The 24,460-nt window shown below is 52.4% G+C and overlaps 1 protein-coding gene across 1 annotated transcript; it reads right to left on the bottom strand.

Moving 5' to 3' along the window:
* Nucleotides 1–18,238: 18,238 nt before the first annotated feature.
* MYCN (MYCN proto-oncogene, bHLH transcription factor) lies at nt 18,239–23,937 on the bottom strand. The gene is given in 4 exon segments (XM_077151889.1): nt 18,239–19,772; nt 21,809–22,082; nt 22,084–22,696; nt 23,879–23,937. Coding segments are annotated over 3 exon segments (1,383 nt in total). The 5' UTR covers nt 22,588–22,696; nt 23,879–23,937; the 3' UTR covers nt 18,239–19,167.
* Nucleotides 23,938–24,460: the final 523 nt, after the last annotated feature.

Here is a 24,460-nt window from a genome sequence, read left to right as displayed (position 1 = left end):
AAAGTTTATCCATACCAAAGAAAGGATCAAAGTATCTTTCATTCTGTATATAGAAACTATTACAATTGTATAATATAAAATGTATTACAATTTTGTAATAAAAATAATACAAAAGTGTCATCATATGATGAGGCAACAAAAATAAAAGCATCACAGATATTCGGTATTGTGTGATAATAGTGGTATCCATGTGCTTTTTAATTTATATATTCTATGGTACCTTTTATCTTAAATAAATATGTCCTTCTGTATCTAATTTTGTTTCTAGAACTTTGTAAGGAGGGCCCCAAAATTGTACAGGTGTCCGGGCCCACAGACCTGAGTCCACCACAGCCTTAATTTCTTCTCTACCCTGTGCCAGCTCCAGCCTTGGGGCTCAGCTCCAGGCTCCCCCTGCCCCAAATTCGGGACCCAAGCCCGTCACCGCGCTTCAGACCCCACGCTGGCCCCGCTCTCCGTGAAGGTTCTAGGGCTCACGCTCCAAGCAGCTGTCCAGGAACACCTTGGAGGCAGGTCAAGCTCCTCCACCAGACGCACACAGGCTCAGAGCACCCAGACATGGAGCAGGAACAGCCACAGGGGGAAAGCGAGGCCCAGAGCAGGGCCTGGCATCTGAAGCTTCCATTCGGAGCATGGGAGCCGAGCACAACTGTCTTTCCAGCATTGGGTCCGGTGCTCAGCACCCAGGAAGGAATCGCATACCTCCGTGCCCTGCAGGAGACCCTACCCCAGCAAACAGCCGTGGAGCAAGAAGAGGGGTGCAGCCCAGGGGGAGAGGACTCTAGAACCCACCTCTGCCACTGCTGGACCCCAACCCACTCTGTGGTCCAGAGGAAAGACTCGCTGTGGAGCACACTGGCGCCCACCAGTGCCCTGCTAGCCCCGTGGGAAGGGTGGAGCCGTCACTGTGGGTCCTCAGAGGTCTCCAGTGCCCCCGGGCACATTTTTTTTTGAATTTAGTAAACATTGTATAGCACTTCCTATGTGCCTGCATTGTCCCAAGAAATCTACACACATGAACAAATGCCCCCCTCGCTGCCACCCTGGAAGGGGGCGCTGTGGCTAGCCCACCCTGCCGGTGGGGGTCTGCAGCGGGCGGCGGTTAAGGACCTCGCTTGCAGCGCGCAACTGGTGCCAGGTGGAATGGGGGGCTGCCGAGGGGCGCCCCACCGCTGGGCGCTCGACTGCCACGTCTGAGGTCCTGAGCGTCCTTGGTACCCGTCGGGGTTGGGAGAAAGGTGACGGGAAGACGGGGGTGGGGTGGGCGTGGGCGTAAGGGCGGAGGTGGACGTGGGGGCAGACGCCTCGACGCAGCTCGCGGGTCCCAGGCCGACGCGGCAAGCCCACCCACGCCTCCACTGCCGCACCCGGGAAGTGGGGACCAACTTCCAGGCCGGCCCAGGGGAGCCGCGGAGGCTGCTTTGGAAGGCCCTTGCGGAGGGGAGCGCGCCCACGCCCCTCCCCGGCCTCCCGCCGCAGGAAGCCGCTCCAGCTGCGCGCCCCTCCAGGTCCGTGCTCCCGCCTGCGGAGGCTCGCTCGGCCCGTTAGCGACTCCGGGTGGGACAGAGCCGGTCGCCAGGCCGCCGGGAGCACGTGCGGGCTTCTCGGTCCCGGGCCCCGAAGGCCTTTCCGCCCCTCCTCCCCCTCCCCCACCCACCCCAAGCCCCTACCCAGGCAGGAGCCCTGGGCAGTCTTTCCACGGAAGGAAAACACACTATTTCCAGGTACACACACACCCTAATCCCACAGGGGGTGGGTCATGAGTCACAACTCCGCAAAGGAAGAAAAAGAATTCATTTTAAAAGTTCCCGCTTCTGCTCACCTGCCATGCCGGAGACCGGGGTTCGATTCCTGGTGCCTGCTCAGGTCAAAAAAAAAAAAGCAAATTTCCCCAAAGCAAAGTAAATCTGATATTTTTTTCACTACTTTTATGAGGTCAGCTCCCAATCAACTAAAACTAACAATTTTAATGAGATTGGGTAACCATGGGCAATCATGGAGTAAGGAAGAAGAAGGGGGAAGGATGAAAAGGGGCAAATTAAGTGATATTCTGAGTCCTTTTCATTCTCAAGTCCATATCTTCATATGAAAAGCTGCAGAAAGAATAATGGTGAGGTAATCTCAACAAATACCCCTCTTGTGTTATGCAATAATTTAAACAAAATTCTGTATCAGATCCAATGTGTTTTTTAATATATCTTCACCTAAAAAGCCCTGTATATTGATCAATTTCAATTGTTTTTTCTTCCTACAACACTTAAATGGTTATGTCCACCCTTTAAAAAGACAAAAGATATCCTATATTGTCTACTGATCATTTTCCCCATTGTTCCTAAAACTGAGAAGATTCTAGGATATATGTTTTTTTTTTTTGCATGGGCAGGCACTGGGAAAGATATGTTTTATAGATGACCTACTACTTACAAATTTAAAATATAGACTGCTTTTGAAGTTAAAAAAAAAAATCTCTTTCCTGCCCTAATTATGAGAAGCTACATTACAAATTTACATCTGTTAATTAATACTGCCAAAATAAATATAGCTTCAAAATATAAAAAAAAAAAGTTCCCACTTCTGTCTGGAATCTGGAGATTTCCTCTCACCTGGGGATGGAGAGCACCGAGGGACCCATTACTGTCCAGGCCAGGGCAGGGAAGGCCGTGGGCATCGGCAGGTACCTGGGGGCTCTGAGAGCCTAGCAGAGGGCACAGCCCCCTGCGCCCGGGCCCGGGAATGCCCCTCCAGCCCGCGTTGTGAATGTCCGCACCTCAGCTGAGCCAAGAAACCCGACTAGCCCCAGCCCACTTCCTGAGGGCCCTGCCTCCCGCTCTCCCCTGTCACCAACCTTGGGCCCGGTGCAGGATGTGGAGGCCCCCACCCTTGAGGAAGTACCCCCTTGGTTTCTCGGGGGGTCTCGGGCAAGGCCGCAGAGGGAGGCACACCTTCCAGCCTCCGGACCATCTGACTGCCCTGGAGCCAGTGCCCTGGCCTGTGAAAGGGGCATGAGGGCCAAGGAGACCAGCAGGCCTCGAAGGGTGTGCCGGCTGTACATCACCACCCAGGGGTGCGGGGACTTCTTATCCCTTAGCCCCCTCCGGTCGCAGAAGGGCCCCTAAGGTGGGCAGGATTGGCATGTCCATTTCACAGGTGGAGACCCTGGGGTCCAGCCCAGGAAGGCACTGGGTGGAGGCTGTGCGGACGGCCCATGGCAGAGCTAGGAACTCTGGCCTGCACTCTTCACCCCTCAGCGGCCAGACACCTGTGAGCAAGGAACATGGGAGTGAGCAGGGGGCAAGGGGCAGGGCTGTGAGCAAGAGGCAGGGGTGTGAGCAGGAGGCAGGGGTGTGAGCAGGGGCAAGGGGGTGTGAGCAGGAGGCAGGGTGTGAGTGGGGGGCAAAGGGTGTGAGCAGGAGGCAGGGTGTGAGCAGGGGGCAGAGGTGTAAGCAGAAGGCAGGGGTGTGAGCAGGGAAGAGGGTGTGAGCAGAGGGCGGGGGTGTGAGCAGGAGGCAGGGTGTGAGCAAGGGGCAAGGGTGTGAGCAGGGTGCAGGGGTGTGAGCAGGAGGCAGGGTGTAAGCGGGGGCAGGGGTGTGAGTGGGAGGCAGGTGTGAGCAAGAGGCAGGGGTGTGAGCAGGAGGCAGGTGTGAGTAGGACGCAGGGGTGTGAGCAGGGGGCAGGGTGTGAGTGAGAGGCAGGGGTGTGAGCAGGAGACAGATGTGAGCAAGAGGCAGGGGTGTGAGCGGGGGTAGGGGTGTGAGTGGGGGGCAGGGGTGTGAATGTGAGACAGGGATGTGAGTGGGAGGTGGGTGTGAGCAGGAGGCAGATGTGAGCAAGAGACGGGTGTGAGCGGGGATAGGGGTGTTAACGGGGGGCAGGGGTGTGAGCAGGGGATGGGGGTGCAAGCTGGGGCACATCCTGGGGCATGGACGTGAGCAGACAGAAGAAGCAGCCTACGTTCCTGGGTGACTCCACGTCTGTAGACTGAGTGCGGCTGTCCTGGAGACCGGAACTGGCTGAGGAGTTGCTGGTTCCGGGAGGAGAATGGGCATTCCGCTTGGACAGCTTGAATACTTCCCAGTGTGTTCCTTCAGGCCGCTGACATGTTGGTTCTTTTTCTGTTTCCGCCCGGAATGGGGGAGCTCAGACGTCCCCGAGCTCATCTGCTGGTTGGAGTCACCTGCGGAGTCTGAAACTATGAATGCCAGCACCTGGGCCCTACCTGCAGAGAGGCTGGCCTGAGTGATCTACAGTGTGTTCTGGGCACTGGGATTTACTAAAGTATCCCAGATGGTTTTAATGTCCAGCCAGGGAGAGGGACCCCTGAGCACAGAGCAGGGCAGAGACTCAGGGGCGGGTGCCAGCCCTTTCATGGGAGCAGATTTGAGGGTCTTCACAGGGCGCATCCCAGAGCTAGAACGGGACCAGAGTCCACGCTGGAGAACCCCGCACCCAGCGGGGATGCACGGTGGGTCTGCGAACTGACCAGGGCAGAGCGGAGTCCCCTCCTCCAACGGGGCAGAGTCCACACTGGAGAACCCCGCCCCCAGCAGGGACGCACAGTGGGTCTGCGAACTGACAAGGGCAGAGAGAGGAGTCTCCCTCCTCCATTCTCTGAATATTTACATCCTCTTCTTAGCTGGCACCTGAAAATCTTGCATTGCTCCCATCTGCTAATCCCCATTTAGACCCAATCAGTGAGTCACAATCTAGAAACACTTAGACTCTGTGACTAGCTGTACTGCTTTCACTTTTTAGGAATCACACATGAAAGAACATCCATCACAAGAGCAGACATCAATTTCTTTGTTAGCAGCTATGCGTTTTATATATATTTTTAAAGATTTTTAGCCAGAAACTGCTAACAATTCTTCTCTGCAGATATTTTTTTCTTGAAAGTGGAAGGAAAATATGGCTGAATTCAACCTGTTTACAAAGACCTTAACAGTGCTTTCCTGGCTGTCAAGTACAAAATGAGGTGGCAGGTGATAGAATTTTCCTCTGGGTTATTTCTGGTCAAATCAGCTTATGCCCTGGAGTCCTGGGAAAGGCCAGCACTGCCTCCCCTTCTGAGGGGAAAGGAATGGGCTTGTCACTCTTCCAAGGGGACATCAAACTCAGGCTCAGTAACAATTTACCAAAGTGGTTTAGGGCCAGCCACAGCAGCTCAGCAGGCACAGTGCTCGCCTGCCATGCTGGAGACCCGGGTTCGAGTCCCGGTGCCTGCCCATGCAAAAAGAAAAAAAAAGTGATTTAAACTTTGTGAGTCTTTGTGGACAAAATAAATTTCCATTAGTGCCATGAGACAGTGTACATACTACAGAACATTCAACCGTGAACCGAATCAAAGTTCAAATCCCACTTCGACCACTTGAGTCTTGGCCTCTTCTCCTCCATAAGTGGGGATAATAACACTGTCCTAGTTTGCTAGCTGCTAGAATGCAATATACCAGAAACAGAATGGCTTTTAAAAAGGGGAATTTAATAAGCGGCTAGTTTACAGTTCTAAGACCGAGAAAATGTCTCAATTAAAGCAAGTCTATAGAAATGTCCAATCAAAGGCATCCAGGGAAAGATACCTTGGTTCAAGAAGGTCAATGAAGTTTCAGGGTTTCTCTCTCAAGTGAGAAGGCACATGGAGAAAATAATCAGGGTTCCTCTCTCATCTGGAAGGGCACATGGCGAGCACAGCGTCATCTGCTACCTTTCTCTACTGATTTCCTGTTTCATGAAGCTCCCGGGAGGTGTTTTCCTTCTTCATCTCCAAAGGTCACTGGCTGGTGGACTCTCTGCTTCATGGTGCTGCAGTATTCTCTGCTCTCACCGAATCTCTTGCTTTCTCCAAAATGTTTCCTGTTTTATAGGATTCCAGTAAATTAATCAAGACCTACCCAAATGGGTGGAGACACATCTCCCCTAATCCAGCTTAACAACCATTCTTGATTGGGTTACATCTCCAGGGAGATGATCTAATTACATACAGTATTGAAATAGGGATCATCCTGCCTTTACGAAATGGGATTTTGATTAAAACATGGCTTTCTAGGGGACATACATCCTTTCAAACCAGCACAAATACCTTCCCTGTTGGGTTAATGTGGAGTTTTGTCAAATATGCAGAGTTACAGAAATGCACAGGTCCAAGGAAAAAAATATGCCTGACATGATTTAGAGAGCAGGTTAAGTGCATATATATATGTACAGGAAGTTTTCTGAGACTAAACAAATGGCACCATCCACCTTTTAATGCTTCTCTTCAAATTGTTTCAAATAAATGCTGTGAAAACATAGCACTAGATATTCAGCATGATGTTGATACGGTAGACCCAGAGATTTTAATAGACGGTGTCTCTTCTCTAGGAGTTTGGCAGATAATTAAAGATCTGTATTATAATTAAAACAATCATAGTATTGATTGAGGACCCTGGAAGATTTATTGTATCACCTCTGTTTTAATGATGATGAAATTGAAGCTCAGAAGGCCACATGGCTAATGACCAAACACACAAAGCAAACCAGGAAATGTGCAGTGAGAAGGTCAAACAAGTACTGGGGCAGCGTATTGGAGGTTTAAAGTAATTCCATCAAGGTGGGTCGTGGAAGGCTTGGTGGTAGAGGTAGCCTTTGAGCTAAGTCATGACAAATGGGTAGTATTAGAAAGGCGTCATGGGGAGAGGATGGTTTCCAGACGGAGCTGAACTGCTGGAGCAGAAGTGCGGAGGCTGAGGGGGGGACGGGTGGGGGCGGGGGTACTGAATCCTGCCATGGAACTGTATTGTTAGGAGAACTCACAATGCCACGCTTTCCGATATCCATGGCATTTTGCTTCTTTGCTTAAAGAAGACGAACATAGGCATCGAACATCAAAGTAATATTTTCTGTTCTTCGAGGTACTCCATGCAGGGCTTTTGCATTCAGTTGCCCAGCAATAGGGGTGTGGGGGGGGAGGCGGGTCCTCAAGTTTAGCCTGGGCTGCATTCTCCAGGTGAGCAGGAGACAAAGTCTTTTTCTCATTCATGCATAAATGCTATATAAGCTATCGGAGACCTGCAGGTCCGAAGAAAGGAGGAATCCGTAGAATTCAAAACCACTCTTTCTAGATTTCAAACCGAGTCGAGAGGTTCTCCTGGAGGTTATTCTTAAGCAGTATATAGATATCCCTTCCTACTCCATGGTGTATTGTAGTGGCTGAAGGGAAGCACCTGAAACTGTTGAGCGGTGTTCCTGTAGCCTTGATTCTTGAAGAAGATTGTATAACTATACAGCTTTTACGCTGTGACTGTGTGATTGTGAAAACCTTGTGTTTGATGCTCCTTTTATCCAGGGTATGGACAGATAAAAAACAAAATAAGAAAAGAAAGAGGATAAAATAAATAAATAATAGGGGAAGATAAAGGGTAAAAATTGGATAGATTGAAATACTGTGGGTCAATGAGAAGGAGGGGTATGAAGTGTAGGATAGATGAGTTCTTGTCTTTTCTTTTTATTTCTTTTCCTGGAGTGATGCAAATGTTTTAAAAATGATCATGGTGAAGAATGCAAAACTATGTGATGACATTGTGAACCACTGATTGCATAATATTGTTGAACTGCATGTGTATGGATATTTTTCAATAAAAATATTTAATAAAAAGAATAAACACACACACAAAACCAGTTGTTCTTCTGAAACTCAGAGTCAACTGATGCCCCAAGGTTGGCCTGTTTGGCAGAAAACAGGGAAAACACAAAACAAAAGGAAAAAAAACTCAGCCCACGGTCAACCAAATGATTCTTAGGTTTTGTGTGGACACAGCCTTCGTGTATTAAATCATATTTTGATTTATTTTTTGTTTAGAGTTGCACACAAAAAAATGTTAGTGCCAGAAAGGACGTGCCAAAGTTACCAGGTTTGTAGGAAGGTCCTATCTTTTACCTGGATTGTCAATGTAATTATCAGAAGTTTTCAAATCACTGGACCTGGAAAGGACCTCAGTCATCAAACAATCCCAAATGCTCACACGAGAGGACGCAGTGAGGCTTGTTTAGTCATTTATCCCTCACCTGCTAGTGGCCTGCTGTTTGCAGGGTTCACACCAGACGATTTAAAATATCCAAGTTGAGAGAGCCCCTTACTCTTAAGAAGAGAGACGAGACCCAAAGGCAATTTTTTATTATGCATAACAAGATGTGATAGATGGTATAACCAAGACACAAGACAAACAGGTCTAACCACATGCATTTTCAGGGTATATGGACCAGTCTAGAAGGACATACGCTAAAATCTGAAGACTGGTTATCTCTGGCAGGTGGGTTATGAGGGATATTTTTGTTTTTTCTCTGCACATTTATATGCAATTTTTCACAATGACCATTTGAAGGAGGGAGGGAACTATTTTCCTTTCACAAAAACAAAAGGGTATAGACAAAGCACTGGGTGGGTTTGGGGTCAGAGCAGGCATTTTCCACAGAGGAGGATATTGGAGGCCTAATGAGCAGGTGCCGTTGAAGACCGTGGGCTTCGGCTGGGAGGCTGGGAGAGGTGCTAAAGGGGAGGGCAAAAGCACAGGAGTAGCAGGTGCCTTACCTGGCTTCGTCCATCAGACCAATCCTTACTCAGGTTTAGGGCCACTATGTGCATTCGTCCCCTGCCCACACCCCCTCCACCAGCGATTACTTTCAGCTCCCTTCCTGGGGAAGGGTCAGGCTCAGCAGGATGTCTGTGACTCTTCTCCCCACCCCCCACCCTCCATCCCATCCACCTGCACACACCCTGCCTCTCTACTGGGAGTTGAGTTTCACATCTCACGGATAAACCCCACAGAGGCCATATCCAAGGGGGACAAGGGGGACAAGTTATGTGCTGGGGAGAGTTTGGGGAGATTGGCATTCCAAAATGTGGCCAAAGAAACAAAATTGCACTTCAGCATCAGAAAGCATTCTGTGATCATGCCGCAGGACCTGCTTTTATGGGTGGTTGGGGAGCAGAGGCTGCTTGGAACCCCATGCCTGCGGAGCAGGGACCCCCAAACTGCAGCCATTCTCCACCAGGGTACCTGTGAGCTGACTCTCCCAGGGTCCCAGCACCCACGGCTCAAGGGTGCCATCTGTCTATTGAAGGTTCCTCCCCCAACTCTCAATTAATACCTCGTACATGCCATGGGCATGAGGGACCCTGCCCCCAGCAGCGGTGCCCCGGTGCTGGGAGGAGCCTCAGCTGCACACCCCTTGCCCTAAAACAAGGACTTTCAGGATAGATGATCTGGTGCTCACAGGGAGTTACCTGCAGGTTTCCCTAGAGAGCTGACTCTGTGTGAACCCCTCTTTCCGAGGACCCCCCATCCGGTTCCTTTTGTGGACGAATGCACCTTCAAGTCCTGAGGGGCCATCCACCCCCAACAGGCATACACCCAAATGGCCTCACAGCTGCCGACCAAAAAGGCAAAACCCACCCTGGGAAGTGCAGGCAAGAGGAAGCCTGGGGGTTCAGGGAAGTCTTCTTGGAGGAAGTGGCCACCTGAAAGAGTGGTTAAACTAAGGGGACTTGTTAAAGGCACACCAGCCCGGGGCCTCAACCTGGAGAGCAAAGGTACGGAGCCATGTTGAGGAGCCTGGACTTGCAGCTTCTCCGGAAGATGAAACGGGGCCTGGCTGCACATGGAATCTGGGGGAGGATTTCCTTCTGTGCTTCCTAGGACTATCCACCCCCCCCCTGGGATCCAGGCACCCCAGTCCCACGGCCTGTGGTGGATTTGTGATTGGAAGCCGCTCCTTTTGGCTCTTGGCAAAGACCTGGAGATTGAAAAGAGTGGGCCTCAGCGGACGAGACTGAAGACTGGAGTGGGCACACAGTTAGGGCCAGCGTCTTTAGCAGGGTCCCCAGGACAGTGGTGGGAAGGGGCACAGGCAGATCCACAGGCTCTGGTCCTGGCGTCTGAGAGGCACCTTCACACCGCGTCTCCTGTGGAGCTCACGCATTCCGGGGACAGGGAGATGTCTCCCCTTTTGGCAGGGGGCCCCGACGTTCTCAGGGCCAAGTGCCCCTGTCCCTTCCTATGGTCCCCAGCTTGGGAGGTTCCCGGGCCGCATGCAGGCAGGCCCTGCGGCTCGGAAGTGCAGCCCGTCCCCGTCAGGTCTGGGCCACAGGGCTGCAGTCTCCGTCTCGGCGCAAGAACTGTTGTAAAAGAAGCCTGTATGGGACGACCAAAGCAATAGGCTGAGCCCCCAATCTTGGGGTTTGTTCATATGAAACTTAACCCCACAAAGGACAGGCTAAGCCTACTTAAAATTAGTCTTAAGACTCACCCCCTAGAGAACCTCTTTTGTTGCTCAGATGTGGCTTCTCTCTCAGCCAACACAACAAGCAAACTCACTGCCCTCCCCCTGTCGACGTGGGACATGACTCCCAGGGGTGTGAACCTTCCTGGCAACGTGGGACAGAAATCCTAGAATGAACTAGGACTCAGCACCAAGGGATTCAGAAATCCTTCTCGACCAAAAGGGGGAAGAGTGAAATCAGAAAAAATAAAATTTCAATGCCTGAGAGATTCCAGAGTCGAGAGGTTATCCTGGGGGTTATTATTACACATTTTATAGATATCCCCTTTTTAAGGTATATTAGAGAGGGTGGAGGGAAGTGCCTGAAAATGTAGAGCTGTGTTCCAGTAGCCATGTTTCTTGAAGATGGTTGTATAATGATATAGCTTTTGCAATGTGACTGTGTGATTGTGAAAACCTTGTGTCTGATCCTCCTTTTATCTGTGGTATGGACAGATGAGTAAAACATATGGACTAAAAATAAATAAATAATAGGGGGAACAGATGTTAAAATAAAATTAGTAGATGCAAATGCTAGTGATCAATGAAAAGGAGGGGTAAAGGGTATAGAAAAAAATAGGGGAAACAAAGGTTAAAATATATTGGGTAGATGGAAATACTAGCAGGCAATGAGAGGGAGGGGTAAGGGGTATGGTATGGATGAGTTTTTTTCTTTTTCCTTTTTATTTCTTTTTCTGAACTGATGCAAGTGTTCTAATAAATGATCATGGTGATGAATATACAACTATGTGTTGATATTGTGAGTTATTCATTATATACCAAGAATGGAATGATCATGTGGTAAGAAATGTTCGTGTTCGTATGTTACGTTTAAAAAAAAGTTTTAATTAAAAAAAAGGGGGGGAAAGTCTACATGGGACAGAGGAAGAATGGGGCAAACATCCGGCCCGATTTTCCAGGGACCAAGGCTTTTACTGGGACACAGGACTTAGAGGTTTTGTTTTATTTTATTGTAGGTTCACAGAAAAATCATGCAGAAAAGTACAGAGTTCCCATTTACCCGGCTCTCGCACACTGCCTTCCTTACTGTAAACATTTTGCATTAGTGTGGTATTCCTGCTACAAATCATGGATCAATACTATTACAATTAGGCTATCACCTTTAGCCCACTGTTCACACTGGGGTCCACTCTTTGAGTTGCACAGTTCTGTGGGGTTTGTGCGTCTCTGTCAACTTATGCACAACCTAAAATTTCCCTTTCTACTCTTTTTTTTTTGTATACTGTATGGCAAGGTCACAGTTCATTATTTTTCTGTGTGAGTATCCCATTATTGCAGCACCAATTGTCGAATTTTTGTTTGGTTGGTTTTCAGTTTGTTCGTTTTGTTTATTTGGGGGGAAGTGCACGGGCCGGGAATCGAACCGGCATCTCTGACACAGCAGGCGAGAACTCTACCACTGAACTACCCTTGCACCCCCTACTCATTTTTATGAATTTGCATATTCTGCTTACGTCATATCGGTGAGGCCATGCAGTGTCTGTCCCTGTGTGCCTGGCTTGTTTCATTCAACACGACGTCCTCAGGGTTCGTCGGTGCCGCTGCGGGAACAAGGTTTTTAGGCCTAGACCCGAACACTGCTGGGCACACTGGGACCAGTCAGGCACCCTCAGTAAGAGGGGAAAAGAAACCACATCCCTGCAAAAGCGTTTCTCCCGCAGAATGAGAACACCCCAGGGAGAGAGCACTTAAATGTCAGTGCAACATCATAATAAGCGTTTTATGGTGGTTTCCCTCCAATGACCCAGCGCCCAGACTCACCTGCCTCCATGGAAGCCAGAGCTCACTCTGCACTTGAACTAAATGCTGCTTCTTTCCTCCAACATGGGCACTTGGGTGGCTCGTCACAGTGGGCAAGAAAGCAGTCCTCCTCAGTCCCCAGCAGGCGGAACCAGGGGACAACTAACCAGGACACCCAGGCTGCAGCTGCCGCGGGGGACAACTGTGTGCACACTTGCTGCCAGGAGGACCTACCAAGTGAGGTGACACTCCAGGAGAAGCGACCTCAGAAGTGTCAAACGAAGGTGTCCCAGCTCTCCTGGAAGTCTGAAGTGAAGGGTATCCAAGAAAACCTCCAAGTTCATTATTTTTATGAGATGTTGGGAGGAGGGGTTTCTGGTAGACAGATGATTATCTCTCAAGACAGATTCAAAAGATACACAAACTCAGGGTGGGAAAGATTTGTTTTCAAACCCAAATCTCATTTACACTTAAACCATTTACACTAGTAAACTTGGGTCTTAGCCCTACCCTCTTCACCAACAAACGCTGATGGCACAGCTAACATGGTCTCACATCTCTAGTCTACATACACCCTCTGTTCTCTGGTTTTCCACCAAAGAAAAGGGGCTAGGCTGAAGCAAAAACTCAAAGTGTTAGAAAATATTCTGTTTTCGTTTGGATAATCCAATTTTTTCTTAAAATTTATTTTGTATTATCAAACCAAAACAACATCCGAACATGAACTTTCTTAACATACAAACATTCCGTGCATGATGCACAATCAGTGGCTCACAATACCATCACATAGTAGTGCATTCATCACCATGATCCTTTTTTAGAACATTTGCATCACTTCAGAAAAAAAAAGAAAAAGAAAAAACTCACACATACCATACCCCTTACCCCTCCCTTTCATTGGTCACTAGTATTTCCATTTACTCAATAAATTCTAACCTTTGTTCCCCCTATTTTTTTTTCTATGGGTAACCCAATTTTAATTGTGGTTTTCTCTCGCTCCAGGTGAGACAAGCCAGTGCACCCAGGCCATTTGCACAAGCCAGAGTCTCCAGCTGGCTTTGAACAATTAGTAGGGCCTTTTCATTGGTAATAATTATTTAACAAACGTCAGGCGCATCTGTTATAGGTGAGGCTCGGTTCGAGGTCCTGGGCAGCCAGAAGCATTTACGACTTGGGGAAACTCGCCTAGAAGTGAATCCAGAGAGAGGGCAGAGGTGCGGAAGTGGGGCCAGACCCGACAGAAGCTGGGCGTGGCAGTGGAATAAGGTTCTGCCGAAGACTTCCCAGTCCTCGTAGGAGAACCTTGGGGCCGTGGCCATCGGGGCTTTTGAGGTGGAGAAAGTGCAGTTCAGAAGGCCAGCGGGTGACCGGTGCACAGCCAGCGTGCGTCCACGGCGTCCCACTGGGGAGCTTTTGCCAGCACTGCAGACCTTTGTAATCACTCCTAAGGCTCAGGGAGTCCTAAATCTCAGAGATGAAAGGGATCTTGGAGGTCACCAACTCCAGCCCATTCCATTTTGTTGGTGGGAAAACTGAGAAATGGAAGGTGACCTTTCCATTCCAAGGCTAAAAATGGTGGATAACCAGCCGAGACCCCAGCCCGGGGTGTCTACTGGCCGGGGCAGTTGCCCGCCAGGCTGGAGCAAGGCACTGAGGGAGGTGGGACTGCTTCACGCCCTCCCTCAGGCGCCTGGTGGAGGGAAGCTTAGAAGACAAAATGGGAACACACAGGAACCCAAGAGGCGACTCACGACAGGCTGGGGCTCTGTGAAGGAAGAGGCGGTCTCCCACCTCCCAGTTCCCAAAGGCCTGCTGAAGATTGCAAAAGGCAGTCGCTGGGGCCCACCTCTGCAGGGGTGCACGCCACTGCCCATCAACGCATTGACCACGGGTGTCTGTGGGTGCTCTCTGGGTGGACACTGTACCCAGAGGTCTGTGTGCAGAGACCGTAAAAAGGCCCTATTACTTCTCCTGGTCAGAGCGTCTTGTAGCGTGATATGTCAATAGCAGGGGAGCTCGGGTGACCCTGGCCAGTGGCCTGTGAAGAGATTTCCTTTACAAGTGAGGAAAACCAATAAGCCAGCGTAGAAGGCGTAGGCACTCGCAACGCTCAAATTCCTGGGACCCGTCTTAAAATAGTCTTCACAGCGCACATTCATTTGTTTCCAAGGTACCCGTTTTCAGGTTTTGTAAAGCCTCCTCTGAGGAACAAAAGTCCACAAAGTTCTCGTTCAACTCGGGCTTGGTGGGTTTGTTGTAGCAGCAGATACCACATGAAGGCTCTTTGCCATAGTGACACGCTGAGGAAGGCAAGCAGGACCCAAGGTTCCTGGGGCCGCGCACCTGTCCCGACCTTCCCATTTCAACTGCAAGCCCCTCCAGCCTCCTGCCGGCTCCCTGATTCCTCTATCCCTTTCTGATGACCTGTCATAGCATTCGCCACCTTAGAGAACGCTGGTTACTATGTTTGCACGTTGGGCTGATTTTGCTGTCAGCACTCCCTGCTAAGCTGCCGGCCCCCTGACAGCAGGACTCAGAAGACCTTCGTGACTTTGTTTACTGACGCCCAGGAGAGTGTCCGGCCCAAGGTGCTCAATACGTGTTTGTTGACACAAGGAAGGAAAGGAATAAGGAAAGAAAGAAATGGGAAAAAAATGAAGGGAAGGGAGGGAGGAAGAAAGAAAAGACAGCAGAGGGAAAGAGGGGGAGGGAGGGAGCCAGCAAGCTGTCTGTATGCTGTCCCTTTTCCTCTCCAGACCTGGTTTCTAACCTCTGAAATGGGATGGTGAGCTTGCTGGTTTCTAAGCTGCTTCCAGATCTAATATCCTGAGATTCTCAATAAAACAAAATGAAATAAAGCCAAATTAGGACTTTTAAGAGAGAGTCAATAGGGATTCATAAAATTCCAGCCTAGAGACCCAATTCTCTTACCTGTAGAATGGAATGTGATGCACCCACACTCACGAGGCTGCGAGGCTGCGAGAATCAAGTGTGAAATAAACCATGGTAAACTCTGAGGTGTTCCCAGCAGGGAAGGAGCCCCTGTGGTCACTGAGTGTGCTCCTCTGTACTCTGGGGTGAGTGCTGAGCCCCCTTGGGCCATAGGCAGTGCCACAGGAGCCATGGGACTACCGTTTCCTTTGGCCACATCCCCATCCAGCCTCGCTCACCCCACCACCCCATTTTCTGTACAAGTCCCAAGGCCTTATCAGTCAGACTGTAGGCTTCCTGAGACAGGCCTCCATATGCATTTTATTTTCATTTCTCCAGAGTTTCCTGAACTTCACTGACGCCTAATGATCGTGTTTCCCTGAAAGCTTATGAGCCAGGTTAACAGAAGACACTCATTTAATGCCAACCTGCTCCCTGGTCCTCCTCTCTCTACTTTTCCTGCTGCCTGCTCAGCTGCTCATCTTTTTCCAACATCTAACTTGGGCTGGGGCTGAAGAATCAGAGACGAATGAGATATTGTGTCTACTCTGAAGGGACCCTGCGGTCTAGGAGGACCACAAGCATAGCTCTTCTATCTCCAGAGCATATAGGATAAGTGCTCAGAGACCAAGAGTTGGAAAAGCTCAAGACCCACCTGGGGCTACTAGGAAGGTTTCCTGAGTGAAATGAACTTATGTGCTGGTCTGAATCTGTGGTAGACCCCAGAAAAGCCATGCCCTTTGATCCTCATTCAATATTGCTGGGTGGGAGCATTTTGATTGTTTCCATGAAGATGTGACCCACCCAATTGTGGGTGGTAGCTTTTGATTAGATGATTTCCATGGAGGTGTCTCCACCCACTGAAGGTGGAGTTGCTTGCTGGAATCCTTGAAAAGAGGAAACATTTTGGAGAGAGTCCCTCTGGTTTTTTTTTTGGTAGAGCCACACGAAAGCCAGCAGATGCCACCATGTTCACCATGTGCCCTTCCAGCTGAGAGAGAAATGTTGAAAGTTGTCGGCCTTCTGGAACCAAGGTATCTTTCCCCAGATGCCTTAAATTGGGACATTTTCTCGGCCTTAGAACTGTAAACTAGCAACTCATTAAATTCCCTTTTTTAAAAGCCATTCCGTTTCTGGTATATTGCATTCTGGCAGCTAGCAAACCAAAACACCTTAGGTTTACCAGTGAAGGCTGAGAAGGACTTCAATGAACAGAGAAGCAAAATAATCCAGGAGTAGCAAATGTGGCACAGCCAGTCAGAGATGAGAGCATGGCTTGCGTCTGGCTTGACTGGGAAGGAGGGTGCATGAGCAGGGCCAGCAGGCATTAAGGCTGGTGAGCCATAGAACTGGCCACACCCACCCCAGGTCAGGTCGCCATAGAGGACCCCACGCCCACTCTGTAAAGTCATTCAGGGAGATGACCCGTGGAAGCTTCATGATGCATTTGCTTAGCTGATAGAGCAGTTTCTCATACGGTCTCAAAACCTCTTGGAGGGCGGGCCACAGTGGCTCAGTCAATTCCCGTTGCCTGCCCATGCCAAAAAAAAAAAACTTCTTGGAATGCTTAGACGGTTCCCGTGTGGCTGGAACTGCTGGCTCGATTCCTTGTGACTACAGGAACTACTTTATAAATACTTGTAGAGCGAAAGTGGGTGACACTCTCCCTCAGCTGGGTCAGGAAAGGCGAATACGTGGTTATTCACTTTAGTTTTAATATTTTAAGAACTTATGATCATTTAATTCAAAAAGGTTTTTTTTTAATGCAACATAAAAGGAAGAACATAAAAAAAAGTGGTTAAACTAACAATGAGATAAAAAGCATTTGGAAGAAACCAGAGTGACCCTGGAAATATAGGATGAGAGCATGGAATTTGTTTTCAATATTTCCAGCAGCTGGAGAAAAAACAGAGCACGCCAGGCATCGTAGCTGATAGGGCTTCATTCGTTTCAACAGGTCTCCTATGCTGGAATCTCGTTCAATCAAGACAAAGCCAGGTAGGTCCCTGGCGAGATCCACAAATAGAGAAACTGGGCGGTTGAACTGGGGTTCAAGAATCTCAGATGTTCGATTAATCTGAGGTCACTTAACTTGCTGTTGGTTTATGGATAAACAAGAGGCAGAGGTGGCAGATGGTTTGGGGCTGTAAGTCCTTTAAAACGGGACTGCGGCAAGTGAGTTGAAGAAGTTATTATTTTCTAGTGTAGTGGTTAGGGAGTGGGGGAAGCAGGTAGGGGTGGAAGGGGATTTGACCCTACCCTGTTTTCCACACGGTCAGACCTGAGATGTCTTTGGCAGCACAACCCGTCCTCATTGCTCTGGGGTTTGGGGTTTTGGCCTCCAGTTCTGAACCCCTACACCCCTTTACAGAGCGACTGGTACAGACAGGGCCTTGCGCTGACAGTACCTCCCACCTCCACCCGTCGCGAGCTGACACGGGTGGGCAAAGCCTTCTCTCCTCCCTGGACTTTGGACTTCTCTGTCAATGAAAGGCCTTTTCCAGCTCAGAAAGGGCTGGGAATCTAAGAGATGAGCCAAACCCACTGGCCCCACCGTGGTCCTCAGGGCACACAAAGGTTGAGCCTATCTCCCCAGATCAACCCTTCCAGTATCCAAAATCCCCCCGGGGAGACCAGTGTGAGAGGTGGGCAAAGCTACTCACTCTGCACTCACGCTAAGCTTATCCAAGGGCCCCGTGCTGCCCCCGTAGACACAGCACCTGATCTAGGTGCACAGCTCCCTTCGTGCCAGGTGCCACGTCTCTGCCAATCTGGGGACTGCGCTCCTTCAGGGAGAGACCACCTTTTCTGCTGCAATGCTTAAATGTTGAGAAGTGTGTTCTTGGAGACAAGCCATGGTCTACACCAGCCCATGAAGCTGCCTGCCAGCTTCAACAAGCGAAAGTACAGCTGACTTACCATGTCTCCTGATGTGACCTCTCACCCGACAGGGGAGCTCTCTGATGTCTTGGCCTAAATGACCAGCACAAACAGGAAGGGCTTTCTGAATGAAGCGTGGCACTGCAAAGTAGGCTGTACCACCTTAGCCTCCCCCAAGCCCAGTTCCCTCAACCTCAAGCGGGGACAGTAACCCCATCCCACTAAGGAGCATTAAAAGTGAAAAAAAAAAAAAAAAAAAAAAAAAGGCTGTTGGGAAACTAAGCTCTTTCTATTATAAATGATCTACTATTCGTGGTTGTTACTTAAGGGATATAGTTTAGCCACTGTTTCAAGGGGGGAAAAAAAACTAAATGCATCATTTAATTGCTATTTATTTCATAAACATGAGGTATTTCAAAGTGCTATAAGATGCAGCACTAAATATATACATTTTGAAGAAATTAAACACAGAACTTTGCATTTACCCAGTTCTATGCACCAAACATGAACAAATACGTTAACAGGAAGAAACAGGCTAGGAAAAAGGCATATATATATATAGTAAATTTCTTTACAAAAGTTTCTTAGTTCAAAAAGTGATAAAGTAATATCTACTCAAAACTTTCACAACTCATTTTCATACGAAAATATAAGTATCAAATTTAGTTATGTATCAGCATCATACTAAAGTATACAGGCAGTGTAGGAATTAGTACAGTACATAACAGATTAACAATATATTTGTATACAAAACATGCTCCTCAAACATTGAGGTATTACAGTACTTAGGTGTGAACTTCCAGTCCAATCCTGGCCGCGAGAGGCACCTCGCATCACCGAGACCGGTACAAAAGGCGAGTGCGTCAACGGTTATTTACAGAAACGTCCCCTGGGGGGTCTCCAATGGCAAACCCCGCAAGTGGCATCTGCTGGAACTTAAGCACCATTTTTTAAAAGAAGGAATGACTTTCTGTGGTTTGGAAACTTAGAACAAACAAGGTGACTTCACCAGCCCGAGGGCTCCCACCTCGGTCTCGGGACTTCTACCACCACCGCCGCGGGCGTGGGGGCGACCCTGCCAGGCAGCCCCCGGCCCCCAGGCCCTCCCCAGGGTCTCGGCAGGACTACCCCACGCGCCCTGCTCCACCCCCACCCCACCCCCCAGACCCGCACTCCACAGGGGACTGACTCGAAAGTAAACCAACATTCTTAATGTCAACACAATGTTTGTTTAAAAAAAAAAAAAAGAAAAGAAAAAAAGCAAAATGTGCAAAGTGGCAGTGGCTGTCCAGTTTTGAGAACCGTTTAGCAAGTCCGCGCCTGCTCCACCTTCTTGAGCAACTGCTGCTGCCGCGCCTGCAGCTTTTCCTTTTCCAGCAGCAGCTGGTGCTCCTCGGCCTGCAGGGAGTGGACGTACTCGGTGGCCTTTTTCAAGATGACCACCTTGGCGGCCTTCTCGTTCCTCACCAGCTCTGGCACGTGGTCCCTGAGCGTGAGGAAGCTGGAGCGCAGGTCGTTGCGTCGCTGGCGCTCCAGGATATTGTGGTTGCGGCGGCGCTCGCTGTCCTCCGAGTCGGAGTTGCGGGGGCTCAGGCTCTTGGCCTTGGGCGGCGGGGCGCTCCGAAGGGGGCGTGGGGACGCGTCGCTCTTGGCCCGCTTCTGGGGCGGCACGTCCTCGCTCTCCACGTAGGGCGACGGGGCCGCGTAGTTATGCTGCTGGTGGATGGGGGCGCAGCGCTTGAGGGTCAGCTCCCCCGGCGGCGCCCTCGCCGCGCCCAGGGCCGGGGTCTTGGCGCGCACGGTGATGGTGAAGGTGGTGACGGCCCGGCTGCTGCCGGACAAGCAGCGCCGCTTCTCCACCGTCACCACGTCGATCTCCTCTTCATCTTCCTCTTCCTCATCCTCCTCATCTTGGAGAGAAAGAGGGTAACGTGCCAATGGCTATGCAGATGGCCACACACACTGGTGGACGGGAGGCTGGGGCGGGGCACAACTCACCACTCCGTGAGCAGGACCAGGAAAAATTGGAAGGACTCCTCCCTTCCCTCTAACCCTGTCCACTGTCAGCCCCCACCGAGACTTCAACAGATGACACAAAGAACAAAGAACCCCAGCTCCAGCACAACCTGCCCGCTCTTTCTAACCCTCAGTTTCCTCAGCTGTGAAACGGGGAGAAAACCACCATCTTTGGACAACCTTCTAGGGTTTGGCAGCCACGGTGGGAGACCTGCCACAGAGCTGCCCCCAGGGGACACACGCTCAGTACATGCTAGTTTTTCTCTGCCTCGTACATGTATTTACGCTTCTACTTCCACAATTCAAATTGTGGCTGTCGCCTCCCAGACTCACTTGGAGATTTATACGTGGTCCAGTTTCATTTTAAGTCCGGAGAAAAGCTGTAGGCACAATGTAATCAACTGAGGAAGAAAAATAACTCTTCTCCCAGGAACGTGCATTCTAAACAGTAAGCAGTTTTGCACTTGGAAAACAATTTTTAACTGCGAGGCTGATTTACAGTAGCCGTAAACAACCAGAGAAACAGGAGCACCTCTCCTGGCTGCCACCCCCAGTGACAGCAGCCACCAAAACATGCAGCATCGTGTGCTCTCTACTTCCCTCTCCTATTTACCACCAAAGCTGGGAGAGAAAATTATTGTTTAAAATGCAAGCATGAAAATCACAACACATCTTCTGCTTGATCTAAAGGAGATTGGAAAGCTGAACAATTGCTGGATTTGTTCTAAAGCTGAAATGTGAGTCAGTTCCAGCCTGTGGGTCCCTTTAAGCCAATGTTTTGGTTTTCTGCCAAGAAGACAGCTGTTGGAAGGAAGTGCTTCCTCACCGAAAGCTGTCAAGGCAGACATTAAAGGGACAGAGGGCCTTTTCGGCCTGGAGGCTTATCACCAAGTTTCCCCTCCAGGCCCGTCAGATGGGCTCGCCCTGGGTGTTTATCCACTTGAAGTCGGAAAACCCTGCTTTTCAAGGTTGAAGGGGCCCCTGCTCCCTGCTCCAAGGACAAGGGCTCCCCTCAAGGCTGTAAGGTACTTTCCCTCCAGAGCCCCAGGCCAAGTCTGGGTTTTAACCCTTCCCCCCTTCAAAACCGGCCAAGCCCTGCACTGGGCGGGGTGTGTGTGTTCCTGGAGAGCCTGCTGGGTGCCGCCCACCCTGAAGGGCACTAGGTCAGAGCAGAATCCAGAATCCAGGCCATTTGGGCTCAGGGGCTGCAAGACAAAACTCACCCCGGATTTCCCTGGGAACTGCCAGGAGGCCCCTTGTGCAAGGAGACAACTGCCGTTGTGGCTGTGGCCCAAGGGGTGCACGCGCGTGCGCGCGCGCGCACACACACACACACACACACACACACACACACACACACACACACACACACACACACACACACACACACCGCAGCCTTTCAGACAATTGGCCCTCGGGATTGCCGCCTGCTGGCCCTGGACCAAGAGCAAGCAGCCCCCCACCCAGGCAAGGGGGGCAGAGACTTGATCACAGGAAAGCGTGTTCCCAGGCGCCTGCTTAAATGCCTGAGCCTTAGATAGGGTTTTGCAGCCCCTGCTACTTCCTGGGTGTCATTCCTCTCCCCTGGCCTGAGCCAGAGGGTCCCTCTCCATCCCCCGGGGCTCCCCAAGTGGCTGGCCACGCATCATCCTGAGCCAGCTCTGGCCACCAACTTTTCTTCATTTTATTTCCCAAGGTGGGGGCTGCACAGAGCACAGCTGCCATGGCAAGGGAGGCTCCCAGGGAAGGGGAGGAACTCAGCACAGGTGAGACTTGGGGGAGCAGGTTCTTCTCAACCCTTCCTGCTGCAAGTCAACTTCTCTGCCACCAGCCTGGACTGGAAGGCACTTCCCAGAGCTCCTACCAAAGGGAAGCGACCCCCAGTACTGGTAGCCCATGGAGGGCAGGGGGACCTGGGCAAGGGCCTCACCTGAGTCACTGAAGGTGTCCTCCCCGGAGGTGCTGGACGCCTTGTGCTCACTGTTACGGGCCAGGCGGCTGCCTGTACGCGGAGGGACGGCCACCGGGACACCGGCCAGGGCGATGGTACTCGCCCCGGAAGCGACGGCCGGCCCAGGCCCAGGAGCCGGGGCAGAGGCGGTGGTGAGCGGCACTGTGGCCGCCGGCTCCCGCTGGCTGCCCGGGAACGGGAAGACCACCGCGGGGTCTACACACTCGGCGGCTGGGCTGGAGAGTTCGGGGGGGCAGCGCGGCCCCCGCCCGGCCCGTGCCCCCCGGCGCGCCAGGCCCGCGGCCCGGAGGGTTGGAGGTGCCCCCGGGGGGGACCTGGGGGGAGGGCCCGGCGGCCGGTGCCCCGCGGCCGAGCTGCAACCTCTCGCTCACGGCACGCTCCAGCTTCTCGCGGGCGGAGAAGCCGCTCCACATGCAGTCCTGCAGGATGACCGGGTTGGGGGTGAGGCCGCCCAGACCCCCCAGGCCGAATGCGTCCTCCTCGGCCGGGCTGCCCCACAGGTCGGCCTCGGGCAGCAGCATCTCTGTGGCCCAGCTCGGGGGCTCGGGGCTGGGCTCGGGGAAGGCACGGCTGGGCGACAGCGGGGGCGTGGGCAACAGCTCGAACTTCTTCCAGATGTCCTCCCCTGGGGGGGTCGAGTCGGGGCCGCCGAAGTAGAAGTCATCCTCGTCCGGGTAGAAGCAGGGCTGCAGCGAGTCGAACTCGAGGTCAGGGTTTTTGCAGAGCATGCCGGGCATGGTGGTCGCGGCGCAGGCCGGCGTGGGCTCGGCCCCCGGCCGGCGTGCGCGAGCTGCTCTCGGCTCGGCTCCTCTCGGCCCCTGGGGCGCTTTCTTCCCGCGGGTAGCGCTGCAAGCGACAGACAAGCCCGGAGAGGGTCGGCAAGCCAAACAGAAAGGGGGGCTGCAAATAGCTGGCGCCCCCTCCACCCCCGGCAGCAGAACTCTGCCCGCTCCAAGGCCCCCACCCTGGCCCGCGCGCCCGGGGCTGCAGGAAGTTCTGGCTCTAGACCTCGCCCTCCCTCCTTTTGTGTACAAGCTGTCTACGCCGGGGGTAGGAGGGGGCATGCAGATGCAAGGGGTGGTGGCGGCGTCGCTCTGCAACTTTGCAAACTGCCATTTCATTCACACCAGGCCCTGCCTGGCAGAGGGGGCCGCGGTGGGCTGCAGAAGCCGGGCTGCCACCCGCGCGCCCCGCTGAACCGGCCGCCCCAACGAAGCCGGTGGTCTGCCCCGCCTGGGATGGAGCGCACCCCTACGCCCTCTGCAAAAATGTAACCTCGGAAGCGCAGACGATAATGGGGATCAGGAAACTTTGCAAATGGAAAAAAAAAAAAAAGCCTCCCTTTCTCTAGGCAGACACCAGAAGGCACCCAAAACCACGGACCTTCCCCCCCAAATTGGAGCCGGCGCCCCTCGGCATTCCCCCTTAGCATGGACACCGCCGCCAATAGCTAATTTTGAACCCCCACTTTCATCCCGGTCCCGCTCTTCCAACCCCCCGGCAGCGTCCTCCTTACTGGGGGCCTGAGCCGGACAACTGGGGATGGAGCCGGGACGCCGCGCGCGGGGAGGGCGCCGCGGAAGCCGCGTCTCCTTGGAGCTGGGGCAGTCGCGCCCCACAGAGCCGCCGAGGCGGCCTGTCCCTGCCCCACTCCCCTCCTTCCTCCGGACACCCTTCGAAGACCCCCGGCCTCGGGGCGGGGACGCCTGGGCTCCCTCCGTCTTTTCAGAGGCCGACAAACCTTCTAGAGAGGAGCGCATTTTGTTTCCGATGTAGCCATTACGCCCCCCTGCCAAGGGCAGCAGCAGAAGGATCAGAGCAGGGCGGGTCGCTCGCAGTCAGGGTGCCCGCGGGGCGGGCCCGGGTTTTGCAGCGGAAAGCCCGCGGTCGTGGTTTCGGAGGCAGACAGCGCCCCGCGGGCACCTCTGGCGCCCGGGGTTGCGAGCAACGACCCGGCCCCGGGCTGGCCTTCCCCGCCGGGCCCGCCTCTCCCGGGACGCCGAGAGGCTTGCGAGCCCCGCTCCTTACCTCCCGCCGGCGGCCGGGTATCCGGAGGCGACTGCGCGGGGATCTCCGGGTGGGCCGTGGGGGTGGCGCGGGGGGGGGGTCCTCGGGCGGCCGTTCCTGCGCGCTTGCGCCTGGCTCGCGCTAGCTCGGCTGCAGCCCCGTTCCCAGGAGCCCCCCGCATCCACCCGGCGCGTCCAGACAGATGACTGTCACTGGCTGCGCTTTGAAGCTCGGGGGATATTATTAACCGAAAAATCTGACACACCCGGGGGGCGGGGAGAGAAGGGGGCTGCGGCGCAGGCCGTGGGGAGGGAGAGAGGCCGAGGGAAGCGGCTTTACCCCGCCCTCCTGATTTCCATAAAAATCAGGGGAGGCGCCAGGGCTTTCGCGCCAAAGCCACTTGCTTTTCTTCTTTGCTGCAAGCAGGCTGCGGCGCTGGGGATCTGCGCTCCTCCCGCCCTTTCGGACCCCCGGGCGTGCACCGGGTGCGCTCTGCAAACCAGCTGCGCGCCAAGCCGTGCACTGCAAACGCCCGCCCTGTAAGCCTGGCAAGCGCCTGGCATCCGAGGAAAATTTCCGGAGGGTTCGGCCTGCGGGGGGTGG

Source organism: Tamandua tetradactyla, chromosome 3, assembly GCF_023851605.1.
Source record: "Tamandua tetradactyla isolate mTamTet1 chromosome 3, mTamTet1.pri, whole genome shotgun sequence".
Classification (NCBI taxonomy): domain Eukaryota; kingdom Metazoa; phylum Chordata; class Mammalia; order Pilosa; family Myrmecophagidae; genus Tamandua; species Tamandua tetradactyla.
This window is presented reverse-complemented; position numbering and strand designations above follow the sequence as displayed.